This window comes from Aquila chrysaetos, chromosome 6, assembly GCF_900496995.4.
Source record: "Aquila chrysaetos chrysaetos chromosome 6, bAquChr1.4, whole genome shotgun sequence".
Taxonomy (NCBI): domain Eukaryota; kingdom Metazoa; phylum Chordata; class Aves; order Accipitriformes; family Accipitridae; genus Aquila; species Aquila chrysaetos.
In genome coordinates, this window is record NC_044009.1 from 24,674,048 (window position 1) to 24,687,883 (window position 13,836).

The 13,836-nt window shown below is 47.3% G+C and overlaps 1 protein-coding gene across 6 annotated transcripts in view; it reads right to left on the minus strand.

Annotated features, from left to right (window-relative positions):
* Window positions 1-13,836, minus strand: part of NRP2 (neuropilin 2) — a 91,015-nt gene that overhangs the window by 58,143 nt on the left and 19,036 nt on the right. For all 6 annotated transcript variants that reach the window (XM_030018098.2, XM_030018099.2, XM_030018097.2 and 3 more), the window contains exon 3: window positions 3,017-3,198. In XM_030018098.2, coding sequence (XP_029873958.1) covers window positions 3,017-3,198 — 182 coding nt within the window. The remainder of the gene's footprint in view (window positions 1-3,016; window positions 3,199-13,836) is intronic.

Sequence of the window (13,836 nt, forward strand, 5' to 3'; positions counted from 1 at the left end):
GAGCTATTGGAGGCGAAAGGGGATGTTAGAGAGGCTGCCGGCCGCCGCTGTAACCCGGCGTTAGCATTCACAAAGGTTTCTGCTTCAGTTTTACTGGGACACCCTCCTTCTCCTCTACAAACCCTTCTGCTCCAGCTCTTCCAGGCAGCATGAACCTTCCCAGGACTAATGGGAGACTTGTTATTCAATTCAGCATTAACCTACAGGAGTCAGGCCAGCAGCCTGCAGTAATAGCAGGATCCCAGCACTGCATTATGCAGCGCCTAGCTGGAGAGCTACTCAGGAGAGGCTTTTAATTGACTACCTAATGAAGCAGCCAGCTTTTCTGGTGTGAACCTGTGGGGTAAAACGCAGAGGCAAAAAATAAGGCCAAACACAAATCACAGCATAATGCCGTGAACAGGGATAAGGGTGTACTTCGTTCCAAACAGCTTGAAAGACAAGTAGATAAACAGGGAAAATAACACAAGCTCCGCGCTAGGGAGAAAATCAAAGCCTAAGCCCAGAGTCAGGGACTGTCCTCTAGAGACAGGAGAGAGACATAACTATGTCACTGCATTAGACAACGACAGTTTCCTCATGTGGGGCTCTTATTGCATTTGGCATCTTTGTCTACAGTTTGGCTGATAGCAGCAAACACAATGATCAGCTTTTTATAAGGAAGCTGCAGATAATCAACAGGACTCATGCTGGCTTCGGCAGCACAGACCAGCCTGAGAGGAGACTTTGATGCCCAGCAATGGAGAGCTCAGGCCAGCCCTGCCAAACTGACTCACAAAGTGAGCAGCAGGGAAGCTGGACCAGCCAGGGCAGGTGGCATTTTTGTCAGCCCACAGACTGCTGACTGATACCCATCAGGGGACTCAAAGACTGGTATGTAGTTGTTTGTATGCAGATTGCTCCTCTCTCACACCATGGTAAGCGAAATTTAGCACAAGATATGGAAATAAATGCTCAGTTGAAAAGAGTTGGGTTTTTAGGTCACCTTTAAGAAAGAAAGAAAGAAGCTGCAGCCACGCTGCCTTTACTGATGTGGACAATGACAATCCAATGACCTTTATAGCTGGTGACACCCTTGCTGGCTACCCTGACAGCTCAGATGGCAATCCAGCGCTGCCCACCACCCTACCTGGGAGCCCTGGTGGGGACAGGGGCAGGGTAGATGAGGTGGGCTGGGGGTGCTCCCAGATCACAGGCTCATCACTGCTCCTGTGCCAAAAACTGCCTTGCCAGCCTGGATTTTGTGGGCTGTGGCTGGAAGAAAGCGTGGCTATTTCTGGAGAGGATGGCCGCCTGCGGGGGAGGGGGGTGGTGGCAAAATGAGCCCCAACACCACTTCAGATCTGAGGGCAGCTCTGCAGGGACCCACATTGAGGGACACAAACTCAGCTCCAGCCTCCATCCAACATTGACTCTCTCCCAGATCAGCCCTTGTTTCCACTCCCTCCCTACCAGCAGCAACAAAATCTCATTTTCCCATGAATTTGGCCCCTTGCTGGCTCCCACCCAAGCAGACAGGGTTCCTGCCTGCCATCCCTTTCCACAGCCACACTCAGCCTGGCCTGGCCACCTCAGCCAGCTGGGCCACTCCACATTGCCCCATGCCCCCACTCACAGTGTGGACCTGATGTGAGGACAGGCACAACCCAGCGCAGCCTGCTGGGCTCAGAGGGGGTGTGTTCAGGGAGCGAGACACAAGGGAGGCTGAGGCGGATCGGCAGTCTTCCCACCTGAACACAGGCATTTGTTGCCATCCTCCGTGCTGGCAACTGGCCTCAGCAAACTGCACTAGCCAGATGAACCACTAAACTCTTTCAGGACTCATCTGCATCCTAACCATTAACAAACAGCAGTGGTGAGCTGGCTGCACCACAATAGCTCAATGGCCAGTTATACTGCCCAGGCCACCACCAGCAACAGCACTTTCCTCACCCACCTGAACCTCCAGGTTCACCTGTCCTCACCGTTTCACAATGAATTTGGGGAGTCGCATTCCTATCATCTTGCAGCAGAGTCTCCACATTCACATCTACCTGTGACCGGGTTGCGGGCTGCCTGCGCACCTCTGCCTGCCGCACAGCTACGCCAGGGCCCCCGGGCACTGCTCCCTGTGCTCCCTGCCTTCCCTTTGAAGAGGCTGGGTAACTGACCCCGTTGTGCTCCTTTCTGGTTCTTCACCAGGCATGCACATTTTTATCATGCTGGATGTGATGACGTGAAAGTCGCATGTGTGTTTTCTTCCAACGCACCACCAAAGGAATGTGGGCACAGGGCAGGCGCCCGCGTCCCCATGCAAAACACACTCTTGTTCCCTTGGTGCGCAGGCACACCTCTCACCCACGCACACAGAGAGAGTTTTATTTTCTCAAGCCTCCTTCTCCCCAGACACACAATTCTGGCAAATATTTAGACAGAAACACTATTAAAAGGCCTTTGAGCAGCTTTTCCTTTCCTCAATAATAGTTCGGTATTAAACAGAATTATGAATAGTTCCTCTTGTATCTGCCTGGAAAGGCGCTGCCTCAGCCCTTGACAGCACTGCTGACAGCAGTCCCTTGAAAACCGGAGCTCCCCAGCTACAAACCCCGCTTCCAGGGGGAGAAAACACAGTGTCATTGATCAGCCCTGAATCGCAACTCCACAGGAGGGGGAGCTCCATGCACTCCTAACAGAGGGACAATTGCCTCTTAGCCCTAACAAGCTCCACACATGCCAGAGAGAATGGATATATGTTTCTAGTCTTTGAATACAAGACAGCATTTACAGAGGAACCCTGCTTTTGATGCCACACTGTGATCCAAAAAGGCACTATCATACGCCACTAACAACTTTACCTTCTTGGAAATGTGATGCAACAAACCTGCTTAAATTTAAAAAAAAAAAAAAAAAAAAAGAAAGAGCCCTTTATCTCTGGAGAAACATGCTAAAAGTCATATTGAAAAGGTGGCCAGACATCTCCTTGTGAAGATTGTCATGGCAGACAGCCTGGGAGACAGGCACTGACTTGGACACTCACCTGTCTTGTAGATCTCGTAGCGCAGGGAGAAGCCGGCACCTTGCCGTGCGTAGTCTGAGGTGAACTTGATATACAGAGAGGGGCCAGAAGAGATGATGGTAGGAGGTGCTATGTTCCCACAGTGCTTGCCCAGCAGGTCTGCCGCTTCACTGTCCCCATCTCGGATCTCGATGTAGTCGTACCTGTGGAGGCAGGTGAAATGGCAGTAAAACCATCTGTCAGGGAGATGCTTCAGGATGCCAGGAACAAACGCAAAACACTTCTTTATATCTGCATATTTCACACAACATCTTCCAGACAGGTACCTGGGACTCCATCACTCACACTACACCACACACCCCCCCAATACATTTTTTGCCTTTTTTCTGTCCGTTTACATTTAAGTCCCTTCTTCTGTTGCTCCTCCCATCATTAAGGTATTGCACCCACATCCAGTTCAACTTCAGAGCCAACACGCAAAATTTAGGATGCGATTTACCTCCATTTCCACAAGACTCCTTCAGCATGGGAGCAGCTCAGATACAACTCTCCTGGGGCTACTCTGCTTCTCTTACCTCTCTCCTTAAGTGCCACTGTGCTACTCAGCACAGCTCCGTTTATTCCACTATTCGGGTGGGATTTGGCCAAGCACGCACCAAGCATTAAACAAATAGTCAATGTTCAAACCATGTGAGCGGGTAGCTATTTTGTGCACTGTCTGACACCGCACTGGTCCTTTAACAAGCATGGCCAGTACACTTACTTAGCACTTGGACAGTTAATACTGATCCTCTTCTATTAAGTGCTAACAACGATCTTCTGTGGATGAGAAATGCTGTGTTAAGAGCTGGGTAACCACATTCACTATTGCCTGATCCTTGTACACCCTGTAACCGCAACCTGCCTTTGCTAAACCCTACCTGGAAATGTCCCACCTGCCCACTGGCATGGCTCCTGGGCATCTGAATGGTCTGGGGGATGAACGTGTAGGGTTGGAAGAATTGCATCCTGGTGCAGAGACAAAAGCTTGTTGCAAAGTCTGGCTGGAAGGTGAAACTCCCACAGATTCCTTCATATTTTCTAGGCCATGACTAATGGCAAGGTAGTATCAGGCTCTGTGTGCTGTGAAGAAACAAACAGCTTTTACGTGAACATCTTGTTCTTTAGCTGCTTTCTAACACCCACGCTCTCCCACCCCTCTTCTCCTCTCTGGCCAGCATGCTATTTACAGAAACTGCCCATCTCTCTTCAACTGTTTATTCGCTTTGTATCAACCTGTTTGAACAACATGCTACAGCTCTTCTCAAGGGGCCAGGGAGGGAAAAAGCATTTCCAGGCTGCCAGGAATCTGCCTTTCTTCTTTGTCACAAGATCTTCTGTTTGGGAATGGAGAGTTGAAAGGAGAAGTAGCTTGCTGGATACAGAATGATCCTCATGTGACTCATTCCTGTTCTGCAAAGCACACATCGGCAGGCAACAACCTCAAAACAAACTTACAGGGACTCAGTGTGCTCCTCCACAAAGAAAGATGGCCCGGATGGCTTTGGTTTCACTCCTTTCTGGGACTAAATCAGGCTGTGAGCCAGAAGCAAAATGCCTGCAGATAAAATCCTGTCTACGCCAGACCAAGCACTCAGCTAGCTGCAGTCATCCAGCCTTTAACTTCATTACAGACTCAATTGGCTTGGCCAAGGTGAAATCCAAGCGGTCTTGCGAAGAGGCACTCGCACAGGAAGAGCATTTGGCTTTGTTGGTGGGTGGACACGCAGTGATGTAAATGAAGATCTGTTTCCTCTGCTCTCTCCTCAGCTCTGTGTAGCTCCCTATCACCTCGTGACCCCTTATTACCCTGACACCGTCCAGCAGCACCCTGTGTGACCCCACTAATGTCCGTCATGTGTGGCTTGATCCCATCATCTCCCCAGGGAGGAGGAACATAGAGGGCAGCGTTAGTGCTTCTTTTAAGGAGATTTTTTTCCTCCTTGTCTGTCTATTTGTTTAAAGTAGTGCTAAGCAAACAGCAGGGACATTTTGTTCTCTAAATAACTACTTGCTTTCAGTCGCTTGCAGCCCTTCCACATCCGAAGTACACATCTGTGCCGCAGGACTACTGGCTACCACTGAAATTGTGAATATGTGGCAAAAAATTAATTTGGCGAAAACATGAATGTTGGCAAAACACAGTTAACGGAGTGGATTGTAAAAGCTCCCATTTGCATGGCACAGGCAGAGGTTAGCTGCATCCCAGGGAATCACATCTGTTTGTGTCTTCGTGGGATTACAACTCGCCAACACAATACACGGCTTCAACTACTTGACTGTAATGATCACAGCTTCTGCTGTAGCCAACACACCAAACATCCTAGTGCTGTCCACACGGCTCCTCAAACCACCCAGTGCTGTAGGAGCCCTGGCAATTTCAGAAGTGAATTCTGGACCAAGAAGTATTTGCTTATAGAATGGGTGAATAACTTCCAATAATACATACAATTTGGGAATATTGCAATCTGCTCATGGGCAATCTGCTAATGGAAAATTAAAAGAATGAATCTAGTAAGTAAATCATCAGGAAATATTTGCCTCTGAATTAAACCCTGTTTGGCTTCATCCAAGCATCTAACTGAGCTTTCTCCTACTGGAGCTAATCCTTAATAAATCAAACATTACAAACAACTAAAAAAAGCCCCTAGGAGAAGGTCAGGGAATAATTTTTGCCAAATGTAAAATGAATATAAATGCATTAAGAGTTTTCTTCCCTAGTTAAAAAACTCTTGGCCCAAGCCCTCTACTCCTCATGAGGGAAAACTGTCTTTCTTCAGGTCATATAAACAGAGTGTGAATTGGGAGAGTATTACACTCAGGAGATAACTCCTGTCCAGATGAGCAGGAGGACTTACTTCCTCTCCAACATAGCAATTCAGCTTTAGGCTTTCAAAATGAAACACCAAAGACATTTGGTGCAAACTGTGAAACTTTCAAACTTCAGCAAGAACACTGGTAAATCCCTACCACAGACTCTTTTGACATCATATACTTCAGTCATGTCCATGCCTTGGCCCACAATCAAACAAGCAGATAAACCCCATTCTCCTCATGTTGGGTCACTGGCCATGTTAAAATCTAGTTTGGCTAGACCTTTGCTTCAGTTAAGCTTAAGCAAGGTTTCCAGACTTTTTTCTTCCCGTGTGAAAAACAAGAAGAAAAATTGGAAGGAAGAAAACCCAACCCTGGGGATGTTTTCTACTCTAACCATTTAATTTCCAGATAATTACAGACTAGGGCACAGCTGGGTGGGACACATTTATGCAGCGATAGTATCCAAACTGTCCTGATCAGTGCCGAGCAATTTGCATTTCACTTATATAACCAAATCTATTGTTTCAGTCAACGTGCGCCAACATCCTTGTGGGCTGACCTCGCCGGCATTACCTCCACTGGGTAAGGTGGAAGCCGCCATCTCCAAGCACATTTCATGGCAACTTCTCCCCATCTAGGCGTTGCTCCAACGAGCCAACCATAAATATGTGAGGGCAGGGTGCAGCAGCATCTGTAACCCACAAGTATAGTCAATGGATTAACCAACTCTTCTTGCAGAGAAAGTGACCGCAGTTGGCTGCTCCTCCAGTGGCAGGATATTTTCAGCTGCTGCTTGAGCGGGAAGGCCAGCCAGTTGGTTTGAAACTGCCTCAAACAGAGGTTTCCACCAGGGAGTTTTAAGGCAGGGAGGCAAAGCTGAAGTGCTTTTAACTGCCCAGACAATGGGGGGGGTTGAGAAAGGAGGGAAATGCATTGCTTAGATGCTCTTCTTGGAGCTGTTTAACAGAATTAAATGGAAAACATACAATGCTTACAAATATTGCTGTGTTTTTATTAAAGATTTTTAGTAGAAAGTGCTTTGCTGATGGTAAGAGAGCTTTTATAAACTAATTATAAAGCACTTCTAATGCTGTATTACTCATGCTTGCTTGCTTTTTCCTCCAGTCAACCCTCTCTGCTTCCTAGTCTTTCCTTTTTCTCTATTTTCCCTAAGTCACTCTGCTGCTGGCTCTCCAAACAAGTCTGCAAGGCACAATAAAGGCAAACAAGCCCCGACTTCAGCGATTATGAGAAGACCTCCACCTTTTCAGTCCTTTTCTGTTGTGAAATAGCTAATCATCTGCTCCCTGGCCATTGAGCTGTGCTCCACCATCTCCTGAGGCCAGCACAGACCTTCTGGCACTGGTAAGCTCCAGAAATGCTACCACCCACCTGGGGAGCACCACCAGAAAGCCGGTGCCATTCCTCCGTGCTCCTCTCCTGAGGCACACAACTCAGCACAAAGCACAGTTTTGGGACTCATACTGCTCCACACATAATCAACAAACCTATTGCCCCTCAGCCCCAGGTCCTAAGAGATGTTGAGTCCTTCCCCACTGAAACATGCTTCAAGGACATTACAGGGACATTAGCTTAGGATGGAGAGAAACACGAACAATAAATCATTTATATGTTCAGAGCCTAACGTGAGTCCTTCCCATACAAACACTTGTGCAAGCCTTGTCTCAAAGCCCCAGGAGGGCTGGCTCCCCAGCCCAAGCTCTGACCTAGCTGGCAGCTTTCTCAGTCTCTTCCTAGAGCTATGATTTGAAGTAGTTGAGGGCTCACACACTGCTAAGCCTGGTTTCCAAGTGCTTGCCAGGGCCAGAGAGAGTTGCAAGGCTCTAACCTGAACTTCCCCAATGTTTAATTTGCAGCTGTTATTTATAGGCATTTCCATGGGGCACATGACTGCACCTGGAAAACAGTAATGATGGGATCCTCACGAGACCCTGGGAGGTAGGAAGGCAGAGAGAAGCAGTGGCTAGCCCAAGGTCACACAGGAAGTTTGCAGCACAGCCAAGAATAGAAGCCAGCCTTGATTAGACAGATTATATTATATTGGAGGAGTCTGGCCTAGATAGACAGAGAGACAAATAGGTACTGACTGCATAGGAACAGCCCCAAATTGGGGAATGCCCAGTGTCGACTTGAGCCTTCGAGACCCCTGGTCTGCTTGAACCACATGTCATGGTGTCTCAAATGCATCTGCTGAGAACAGGGAAGAGAACCTGCAATTCTAGTGAAATTCATCAGGCGTTAATACTCTACAGGTAACTGGGGGAAGGCGTGGGGAACCTGCCTAGCCACAACGGCAGCTAGTAAATGCAATTGTTCCTTTTGAAAAGGTGGCAGGTGGTTTGTTTCTCAGAAATTGTTATAAAAAGCATAAGCTTTTTAAATATCCTCTAAGAAAAGGCTGTTTCTTAAAAATGAAATAGCAGCTGCAGCATATAGATGGTTAAGAAATGGTGAACCAGCAGCTCTGTGTTTGTTTTGCAATCAAGGGGTGGCTAGAATTAATGTCCATTACATGCTAGCTGGCTTACTCGATTTTTCTGTGTCATCACCCATCTTCATGCTCTTTCATACGCCACCTTCAAACCAAATTCTTATTTCATGGGTGGTTACATTGTGAAAGACAAGAAAACTTTTCTGTGATGTTTATACAATCTTCAGCAACTGCAGGACATACCCTTCAAAGGTTAAGTTGCTGCAGAAGCTACTGGGGACATTTAAACAATATTTTTTTTATAGCCATGATAGCAGAGGCAAGCACAACTGCTGTCTGAGGAAACAAGAGCAATGAAGTTTGATCTTAGCTGCCAGCCCTTAATCAGAGTAATTAATTATAAATACAGCAGATGAATTGGATTCTCCTTTGACTTGAACTGGTTTTACACATGTGTAACTCATCATTTTAAGGGTAATCACTCCTAATTTATCCTGGGGTGAGAAAAGAATCAGTCCTCATAGACACAGATCCTGATATAGATTTGTGCACAGACCTAAAAAGCTTGCATCATATCTAGCTTTAGCCAACTAAACGTCCTCTGCTCTCAGTGGAAGCAGACTCCTTACACCCAGCTTGGGATAGGATTAATCGTTCTTCTGCACTGATGACAAAGGTCATTTAAATCGCTCTTACTGGCTGGACCTGGACTTCGGGTGGCTGAACATTGGAGAGATGAATCTGGTCTCAGTCTGCAGCTTGTGGGGCCGTTTTTGCCCATGCTGAGGCCAAAGATGCTCACAGAGCAGGCAGAGCTTGCCCTTGTTTTGCCCTGAGGGAAATAACTGCCCCTGGCAACAGCAGAGAGAAACAGGCTATCATTGCTCTGAATCTGAAGGGATTTCACTGGATTTCAGTAACTAAAATGACCAAAACCCAATAGCAGCAGGGGGAGAGCCAGGCTGGGGCTGGGGCCATAATTGCTTAGGATTTCTCAGAAGTTTGTTTTGAATTTGTTGCATCCAGTTAAGTCTTGTGTAATCACAGTATTGTGGGGTTTTGTAATCATTCCACTGTGCTTTGGATTATTTTCTTATCTCCTCAAAACTCTGACCAGAATTTCTGAGAAATGAGAAAAATCCAGTCATCCAGTCAAAAAAAAGAAAAAGAAAAAAGAGAGACAGAGAGGGAGAGAAAATAACCCTAACAGATTGGAAAACTTCTTCAAAAATGCCTTGAAGACAAAAAATGGAAACTACAAATAGCCTCTATTTATACTCCTTGGGTTGTTTTCACCCCCATACAAAGACCGCTGATGGGAAGTCTTTCAGCAGTTATTGCTAACTTACGCAGAAAAAAAAAAAAGGTAGCCAAAATACATCTTGCAAAGAGAAGAATAAAACATAGCTGCAAACTGCTCCTGTGGCAAGTTCTGATTCAGGAGGGAATTTCAGCTCCTAGCATGTTGTATGCTGCTGCCCCCCCTGAGACAGGAGAGCAAAGGCTCCCCCGCGCTTTGCAGTTCATCCTCAGGCTGCCTTCTTCAAGCTGTGTTGCCAGATCGCTGCGGAAAGGCGCGTTGGAGTAGAGAAGTGCTCTCATCTGGGGCATGTCTGGAAAACCGTTCATTATATAAGAAAACAAGATGTGCTAATGTGCACTTTAGGGGTTTTCTGCAGGCTGTTGTTCAGGAGTTACACATGGCTGTTTAATTTTATTTCTGTCTCCAAAACAATCTCTATAAATTCCTCACCCTTCTATCTTTAGCTACAGGGGTCTTCTGTTGCAAGATGTCTTTGGTATTCTTTGGGGGAAAAAATCATGGTGAAACCAGGAATAAAATATATAAAGCATGTTAAGAATAAGACCCCTTTCCACGGCATTCTGCCTTCTGTTGCTGCTGTAAGGGAACTGAAGCAACTCACAACCCTTTCATACCCCAAAATGCAGGACACTTGAGAAACTGCATTTGCACTTTCCTCCTTCTGCTACAATCCATCTGTGGAAAAAATTAGACTTTGGTTTCTATGTCATTTTACTGTCATTGCTCACAGGCACTTGATCACTAACAGAAAGAAAAAAAATGTATATAATGAAAGGTAACAACCGGGAGGTAAAAGAGGAAAATTTACTGCTGAAAAGCAGCAGAGCATGCAGGAGGCGGGGGCCAAATGTTCACTTCGCTTGCTTTGCAGTGGGGGGAACAGGTGAAGAGGCTCCCATCTCCTGATGGGATCCAGTGCCTGACAGCCCAGGCAATAGATGGAGACCCGTTCTGGCCAGGCTGACCCTGGTGGCTGAGGGTCTGGGGACTGGCTGGCAGGTGCTGATGAGAATTAGGGGATGCTCACATGCTCTCCTGTGCCAGTGCTGTTCCCAGAGGAAAACACCCTCCATGGAGCTGTAGCAACTAATGTCCCATCACACCTTGCTGACACTGTATCAGTTATGGCCTTAGACACAACATGCCGTGAAGAACGAAAGAGCTGGTAATAACTGGGATCAGATGGGAGCTTTGCAGCTTGGCTTTCCACATATCACTCATTTGCACTAGCTTTTTTCAGCACAAAACCAAAACAAACACCTCATTAAGCACCAATTGTATAAAGGAGGTAGCAAGAGCAGAGCCCTGACCAGCCCACCCTTGTGCTCCTGGCTGTCTACATCCCTTGTTAATGATGGATGGTCAGCCCAGGACCAGCCCCCCATGGGATGGCTTTCTGACCCCACAGTTTCTCAGACACAGCCTATTCACAGCCCAGGTCCTGCCTTAGCCGATGCACAAGGAAGCAAAGCTTTGCCGCCAAGGCTGGCCTGCAGCCTCTGCTATTTGGGCACTTCCACAACAACCTGACTGCCAGCTTGTAGTAAGAGCGGTTTCTGGGGCAAGCAGCACACCAAACCTGCCTGATCCCTCCTTGCATGCTGTGTAGGTGGCACAGCATCTCCTATGCCCTTCTCACCCCAACATATGGGCACTTGCAGCTCAACAGCCATTTGAACCGAGCCTTGCTGAGGGTCTAAGCACAATCAGTGCCTGGACGAGGGCGGGCGCTGTGCCATGCACGCATCATGCCTTGCTGCGCATTCACAGCAGCGGTGGCCTCTCACCTGGGTCTCAGAGGCAGCAGGATCTGGGGGTGCGGAAGGAATTAGCCACTTTTAGGGGCTGGTTGGTACTCCCTGAGGTGAGCTCAGCCCTGCCTGGGACAGCAGGTCAGAGAGGCAGCCACGCTGAGGCAGAACAGGGAGAGAGACATGAGGGAGTGGGCTGCTGCATGAAGCTGGTTGGTACCTTTTCCCCTTGATGGCTCTTGGAACAGGGATGGGAACCTCCCTGTTTCTCCCACAAACAAAGGCCCTGCCACTGCTTTGTTCAGGAAGATTTTCTTTGAAGTAACCCTTTGTGTCACCCTCTCGTTCAGCCACGGCAGTGCGTCTGCTTTGTCCTGCCAGCTCAGCCATAGAGTGTTTACAAGCCTCCCTCACCCTTCCAGGCTGTGGTTCAGCTCCATTGACACTGAAGGCAACAGACTCCTCTCTCGGCGTGTGATGAATCAATTACTTCCTCTGACACTCTATTACTATAGCCCTTACATCTCCAGATTGCAGATGAAAAGACAGGCTGAGAAGGGGGACAGGGAAGGGGAGAGGTCTCCGGAGGTCTCCTTCAATTGAGTTGTTGGACATCTGAAGAAATCCCCGTCTGCCATATTTAAAGACACAGAGAGATGTTTTGCTCCTGAATGGCAGAAAAAATCAGAGGGTTTTCACAAAATAAAACCTAAGAAATCAAATGGGTCAAAAAATTTCAACAAGATGCAGTGAACATAGATCAATGGTGAGTCAGTCCCCTCTGCTGATGGAGATCCCAGACCTTGTTCCTGCCCATGATTATCAGACAAACATCAGCATTACCAAAGGCTTAACATGTGAGAGCCAGGCATTACACCTTCCCTTGTTACTGCAAAATAACAACATAAATGAAACCTCACACCAACACTCGCGAAAGAGGAAGGAAGCTGAGCACATGCCTCAAACTCTCGTGCTGCCGGCGGGCAGGGGTCCTACTCCTTGTTGGACATCCATCAACAACCCCAGCTTCGAGGGTTCCCTGGAGGTTTCTAATACGTTGAGCACTTCCCATGCAAACACCCTGCATGCGGCACGGCCTCGGCAGGCACAGGGCTGAGTGCAGGGGCTCTCCCACCACCAGTGGGCGAGTGCTGCCTATCAGCAAAGAGGGACCCCACTTCAAAAAACAGGGGCACACCCTTCCTCACACCGACGGCAATGTCTTCTGGACCTCTACAAGAAGTGACATTTGGGGCAGCAACAGCACACACACAGAGCATCCACCCTGCCAGTTTCTGTGCCATTTGAAACAGGACTAAGTCTTTGGCATACGATTTCTGCTGTCAGACTGCACTGCTTCAGGCTCTGCTTCTAGCAATTTATTAAACACTAATATCTCCATGTCTGACCCAGTGCTACTTTAAAACCACCACCATACTACTGGACTGTGATTGCTCAGCAACACTGTACGTAGATCCAAAGAATTCCTTGGGATTCAGGGGGTAAAAAAACCCAACAAAACCACTCAGGTTATTCACTTTTTCTAATGATCTACTGATCTACTCGCTAAGCCAGCATAAGGAAGGCATTCTATGGTGTGTTTGAACTGATATATCAAAGACAGTTGCTTAAAACATCCTAGCTGCGATTAGTGGACCATGACTGCTATTAACTTATAAGGAATTCCAGGATCACCAGACTGTGGTTTGCAACATATTATTACATTGCCATTCAATGGTGGTGTGCAGCCGCTTGATTTAAAGAAAACGGAGAACTAGTCTCAGACTAAAAACTAACCTCCCCCAATTCTTTCAAATAAGCTCTGTGCTGAGCTCTGGCCAAAAGCAACCAGAAACTTCTTCTGTTTTCAGTCTGCTCTTTGCAGTCTGTTCTTTTTATTTTGCATTCATATTTAATTGCAGAATTCACACCCGGCCAGAAAAGGCTGGGAATGAACCAGTCGTCATCTGCAGTGCTCTGACCTGCTCCTGTGTGATGCTGCTAAACAACAGCCTTTGGAGGGGAGTATGCAATGCACTGTTGCTATGTAGACTGGGTTTTATGCCTGCAGATGCCCAGGTCTTCTCTTCTTTATAAGGCAGGGAATTTAAAGTGATTTGCCAAAGCAGGAATGGGGAATAACCCAAATCTCACAACTCCCAGACCTAGTATTGCTGGCAAGTCTTCCACTCCCCTGTTACAGCCTGACAATAAGGGTGATGATAACCATTAAAAAGGCTGCATGTAGCTAAATCAAACAGTTGCTCATTAAAAGCCTAAACCAGTTCCTATGGAAATCAAGGTGAAACCTCCCGCTGCCTTTACTGGGCTTTACATCTGGTCCTTATCAAAAAAAGGATATAATTTTTAATATCATTCTGGCACTCTCCTTACATTCACTAAACCTTCTAACTCCTGCATCCAGACAGCAAAGCTGTGACACGGAAGAGCATTGCTA